Here is a 6,000-nt window from a genome sequence, read left to right as displayed (position 1 = left end):
AACACGGAATATTCTCACACCGTCTCGCCCGACGCATCTCTCTGTTGTCAGTCAGACTTCGCTCAGACCTCAGACTCACAGCGAGAAGCTAAATATGGCCTCCAGTGCCTCGAGTCCTCGCCTAATTGCTGTGCGACATCCTGTCATGTGACAGAGTCACGGTGTCAGAGTCTTCTGAGACGACCGACGGCTGGCTGGCTGGCCACAAGTTTGAGCCTGGAGTTTGTTCAGTTGAGTTGCTCCACCAACCACCGCCAACCGCCAGTAAGTCTGCTGTATTCACGCCGAGCCCCTGCTGTTCACGCGCACGCGAATGGCCTTTGATGAACTCGGCGGCATTCAAGTGAGGATCAAGAGGAGCCTTTGAACGCCCTCTGGGGTCAAGTCATGGGGCTGATGGAGGCGGCCGGACGGGGAGGAAACCTTTGAAATCTTCTTTTGTTCTTCTCAGTCAGACTGAGTGCGTGCACATGGCCGGTGCTGAGCTCCTTTCACTGCTGCTGCTGCTGCTGCTGCTGCTGCTGCTGCTGCTGCTGCGGTGAAGCTTTGCAGCCAATTTGAGGCTGAGTCAATCATCATGGCAGCAGCATCGGGAGCAGCCGACTGTTGTTGATCATCTCCCCTGAGTGCAGGCTCCATCAGACCTCTGCTTCATTAACTCGCTAACCAAGACTCCACGTTCAGCCCTTCTACTCGTTGTGTGTGTCTGTGCATGCGCGCGTGCGCGCGTGTGTGTGTGTGTGTGTGTGTGTGTGTGTGTGTGCGCACACTCTTCTCATTAAAATCAAAGGATCCCTGACAGCTGTTTTCATGTCAGCGCTCCCAACAACTTGCCGCTGCTGTCAGTCGACACAATGAGAAGCAGGATGGCAGGTCGCACTCCAGCGGACACACTCGAACGAAGAACAAAAAAAAGGTTGAATAGCTGAACCGACAGACACACTACACTGTTCATTTTGTGAAAGGTCAGCCTGACGTTGTCTAATAATGATCTGTGTGCTAATACAAGCTATTGGAAGTTAGCCCTGTGTGATGTCACAAAGGGTAACACACCCTTCAAAACGCTTAGCAGGCATCGGAGTGTCAGTCTTAGCATTTAGGCCATACATGGAAGGTTGAAGATGCTGCTCTCTGGAGTTGTTCTGGAGTTTTTGAATAATTAATCAAGCACGAGCGCTTCACCAAAAAAGGTTTGAAAACGAGTGGAATGTGGAGCCTTTAACTAGTTTAAGGCAAATATATTGTAAATTCAGCAAATATTATGCAACTTTTACACCAAAATTTTAAGTATTTAGTCATCAGCTTTAAATTGGTTCACAGTCAGGCCCTAAAAAAGAGAGCCAAGTCCTTAGGGATATGTGGGAGGAATGGTTTCATACCCAGAGGCTCTATTGAATCATTTCCACTGAATTACTGATATGTAATTAAGTGCCAAAAATAGGTTTTCCCATAATTTCTTTATTTAAAAAAAAAAACAATTTTTGTAGAAGTTTTTTTTTTTTTTTTTTAAGTTGGTGTCACATTCAGTGGTCTTAGCAAGAAACTCTTGCCATGATGCTCAACCGTGACGTTGTCAAATACATGTGCCAACGTCTAAGCTTGCAGTGACCCCCTCCATTGCTCCTGACTATGAGGATGAGGGGAAACCTTCAGCAACTTGTGCGCAGTGTGAAAACGCCGGCCCACCCTGTGACCTCCAAACATCTGCCACACGTTGCCAGTCAGGAAAAGGTTCATCACTGACCTGACATGTCACGATGTTAGAAAACGAAGCATGATTACTTCCTTTTATTGCACTTTTCCAATTATGTGAGGGGTTCTGTGGGTAGATTCTGTGTTGAGTTTAGTTCAAAAATGTTAAGATACTTACTTTTACTCGCTGTTGTTTATTTACTATTTTACATGAAGAAATTTGTTTTGCTTGCATAGCACTGCCATCTGTGGGCCGTTGTCATTATTGCAGCTTTGTAAGCGTCAGAAAAACAATGAACACAATGCATTATTTCATAAAACACGTGCAGGAGAGGGATGGGACATTAGTTTCACCCTCACAAAAGCTTGACTTGGACAAAGACATCATGCTGGGCTTCATCTGTGCCCACATTGTTCCTCGGAACAACCAGATGGTCAAACAATGCCACGAGTCGCTTCGGTGTCATAACGCTAATGTGCCAGATGAGGGCGCTAGCGCGTGAAATAAGCACCGGAAGTTGGAGGTTGTGTTTTTGTGTCCATCCTTGAACGAAGCGGCGAACAGTTCCGAACTCACTTGAATACAAGTCGTGAAGACATGAATTGATCGATGGATTTAAGCTTCGGCTTTGAAGACGTCCCTGTTTTATTCGAGAGAAGTTCCGCTGAGGCGACGTTTCCTCAGTTCCAGGTGACGTGAATGAGTTTGTTTGTCCGCTGTTGGGTTCAGCGCATCAGTCTCTCTGAAGTGAATGTTTTGTTTGTGTGTCGCACCATAAATCTTCCCCAGTTCGCTGTACAGTTGCGCCTCTATCTGTTTACGCCTTAATACAAGCACGGTTAAGATGTTGTTGTTTTTTTAAGTGGCAATGCACAGCGTGCAACATTATTCGGCGACGTTGCAAGTATAATTCGACGAGAGTATATTTTGAGTCATGACACGGGGACTATGGATGGATGGATGGAGGGAACCGTTTACTGCTGATGATTTTAACTGCATTTTAATACATTATCCTAGAGGTGTAAACTGTCAAAACTATTTGTTTCAACTCAAACTCAGATTCGCTGCTTGGACAGCAGGTGGCAGCACATCAACGAAAAGCTATGACCGAGTAGCATAACTATATAGATTCAAAAAAGGAATTATTGCCTCTGCAGAACAAATTGTGAACAATTGCCCGTTTACACTTTAGTGTTTAGTTTAGTTTTGTTTTCTTGTGCTCTATTATCCACAGTTGTACTAACTCCAGCTGATCTCCGTCATTTATTCTCAGTACTCTCCAGATAACATCCAGGGACCAGGATGCGCCGTCGAGCCCAGTGAGGTCACTCTGCCCGGATGCTCCTGTCCTTTCTGGTCCTGCTCTTCCGAGAGCTGCTCCTGCCTGCAGACTCACGGTAAGGCGTACAGTGAAACAGGCAAACTGGTCAACCTCGGCAGCAGCGACTCTGACTACAGCTCACCAGTGTTCGAATGCAACGTCCTCTGCGGCTGCAGTGATGCCTGCTGCAACCGAGTGGTCCAGAGGGGCCTCAGACTCAGGTTGGAGGTATTCAGCGCGGGGACCAAGGGCTGGGGAGTTCGGACGCTGGAGGCCATCCCGCGTGGAACATTTGTGTGCGAGTATGCAGGGGAGGTGATCGGTTTCCAGGAGGCTCGGCGCAGGCAGCTCGCTCAGAAATCTGTGGACAGCAACTACATCATTGCGGTGAGGGAGCACACCAGCTGCGGCTCCATTGCCGAGACATTTGTGGACCCTGCGGCCGTGGGTAACGTGGGTCGCTTCCTTAACCACTCCTGCCAGCCAAACCTGTTGATGCAGCCGGTCCGCGTGCACTCGCTGGTCCCCAGACTGGCGCTGTTTGCCGGCCGGGACATCAGTGTGGAGGAGGAGCTGACGTTCGACTACTCAGGAGGATACAACAACCCGCCGCCGGGACATGAGCGGTCCAGTAGCGGAGACGCTGCTCTGCTGGTCAGCGGGACAGACAGCTTCCAGAGGAAAGAGTGCCACTGTGGGGCCAAAGACTGTGTCAAGTTCCTTCCTCTGGATTTATCTGTGCTCAGCTGAAATAAAACCCAGTTCAGAAATACCTTCAAATATATGTCATTTATTTTCAGATTTGTAATTTTTGTTCTGACAGAGGCGTCATCATGTTTAATCATCAGCACAGTGAGTCATTTCAGTGCAGGTTGATTATTGTGAGCCTGGCAGGTCCTGGAGTCCCTTCCTGTTTTCATGCCTCCTACCTCGTTATCGGAGTAGGTAGGGGATTGATAATGGAATCCGTCAGAAATGAAGCTCTTTGAGTGAGATGTTGTAGCTGGAAGCGACCAGCTACCCTGCAGAAAGGCACTTCACTGTTAGATTCCCCTCAGTTCAACCTGAAAAATCCCATTTCATCTGTTACAGGAGGTGTGAGACATTTACCACCACATTCAGGGTGTGACAGCCAGAATTCAGCCTCGTCCCCATTTCACACACAACTGAAAAGTGGCAGTGACAGGTATGAGAGAAATGTTTTCCCCAAATAGCCACGCGTCCCACAGAACTCATCTTTATTCCCCCGAGATGTCCAAACATCTCGCGCTCACTTGTCTTATCAAAGTTACGGCTGCATTTCTGTACGTCTTTGTGTTCTACAATCTCCCGCTGTAAATACTGCCCTCATCACTTGAAACCCCCGGAGAGGCGGGTCCAATTAAAAACAGCCAGGGGGGATTTCATTATATGGAAACGGGCTTCATTCCCCCGTCGGAGGACGTGGGTGGCCCAATTTGGTGTGACCATTCTGAAATCGGTATCATCTCCGCCCCGTTTCCCGTCTAGACCTGCTTTCATCTTATTAATAACCACATCTGGGTTAATTAGGATGGAGACCATGTTTCATCCAGAAATGGCACCAGTGCTGCAGCTACACTGGGGCCGTGGAGAGGCGTGGAGGAGCCAGCCCTTTGACTGCATCAGAACAACACCCCACTTGGACAGCGTTGTGTTGGCCTATATTGGGTTCTGGGTGAGGTTTACCTGTGAATTCTCTGTTTACATCAGTCTGCTGTTTTTGCATCGTATCTGATCGGGAAAAAAATGTTGAACCGTCTGCATGTCAAGAAAGCAATGTGAGCTTGCTGAAGGTGTTGTCACCAACCTGGTACAAGTGTCATGCAACTACACTCTGGAGTCAGCAACATGAGGGAAAGATGGACTTTGGACTTCTGAGTTGACTGACAAGACAGAGGCATCGCAATGATGCAAATCAAAGAAAAAAAAAAGCTGTCTGCTTTAATTGTAATGACCATTCTGACTGTGATTCCATAAAATATTTAATGGCAACTATTATATAAAAACAGTGCAATCCAGTTTGACCGTTTGTGCAACATGACTCGTATATGAATACATTGGAATAGAAGATAGTGCCCCTATTTCTCCAGTACTCAGCAGAGGAGAAGCAGCCTTGCTGCCTGTTTGATGGCATGCAATCCCAGAGGAAGCAGCCTGTTTATAAAGCCCGACTCAGCTCTAAAATAGAACTGTAGCAAAAACAGATATATATGAGGGCACATAACTATTAAATACCACACACACACAACATGTTGTTACCACCAGTAAATACCACAGGGTTCTGTCGAGAAAGTCAGTTCTGCCACAAGATTCAGTACCATCAGGATTGCTGTCTGCAATCAGTTAAGACAAATGAAAAGCATTTTATAAGCTGTACCTACCGTATAATACGGAATAATTTAGTAGCGTATGGTACCATGTATTTTCATGAAAGAAGTTAGAGGAAGATGGGGAGCTGTTAGTCTGGCTGGAACCAGAGCTTATCATTTCTAGATAAATAGAAGATCTAAACAGGTCTGCTGAAGAGAACCTCAGCTGTAGATCTCTGAGGGAAAGAAGAAAAAGAGGCTTAGGTCTTGTGACGATGACAAGGAAGAGTGGCGATGATTCGGGGGGTTGGTAACCAGTGGAGACACGGCGACCGGTAGTCCATTTATTCAAAAAATGGAGCACCTCTCTGATGAGGGAGCAGATGTCCTTGCCTTGAACGCTGCAGCCGCTTTTAAAATGCTCGGTCTCATCTGGCAAAGTCTAATTTCAAGCCTCCCTCTTCAAGCCCTAAACTTTGTTTAAAAAGAAAGAGGTTGCAGGCAGCTCAAGAGAGAAGCATGTCAACTGTTTCCAGTGTTACCCTGAAAAATAACATTAGTCTTGAGTTCTTCATGAAAACTGAGCAAAGATCTCAAATCCAGTTGGCTGGAATCACAATCTGTCTGTTGAGATTTTTTTTTTTTTTTTTTTCTAA

The 6,000-nt window shown here is 46.8% G+C and overlaps 1 protein-coding gene across 1 annotated transcript; it reads left to right on the top strand.

The window, feature by feature from the left end:
• The first annotated feature begins 2,215 nt into the window (after positions 1-2,215).
• Positions 2,216-3,786, top strand: setmar (SET domain and mariner transposase fusion gene). Its single transcript, XM_076047963.1, has 2 exons — positions 2,216-2,383; positions 2,967-3,786. The coding sequence occupies exons 1-2, from the start codon at positions 2,303-2,305 to the stop codon at positions 3,762-3,764; spliced, it is 879 nt and encodes a 292-aa protein (XP_075904078.1). The 5' UTR covers positions 2,216-2,302; the 3' UTR covers positions 3,765-3,786.
• The last annotated feature ends 2,214 nt before the right edge of the window (positions 3,787-6,000 follow it).

The sequence above is a fragment of the Nelusetta ayraudi genome, unplaced genomic scaffold (genome assembly GCF_046127955.1).
Source record: "Nelusetta ayraudi isolate G7.1 ecotype Tasmania unplaced genomic scaffold, CSIRO-AGI_Nayr_v1 ptg000096l, whole genome shotgun sequence".
NCBI classification, from domain to species: Eukaryota; Metazoa; Chordata; class Actinopteri; order Tetraodontiformes; family Monacanthidae; genus Nelusetta; species Nelusetta ayraudi.
The sequence above is the reverse complement of the archived record's forward strand: the minus strand, read 5'-3'. Positions and strand labels throughout refer to the sequence as shown.

Bases quoted from the DNA above. Each gene is read 5' to 3' on its own strand.
- setmar (XM_076047963.1), top strand. From the start codon at position 2,303: ATGGATTTAAGCTTCGGCTTTGAAGACGTCCCTGTTTTATTCGAGAGA. The intron at 2,384-2,966 runs GTGACGTGAATG...ATTTATTCTCAG, and splicing joins CGACGTTTCCTCAGTTCCAG to TACTCTCCAGATAACATCCA.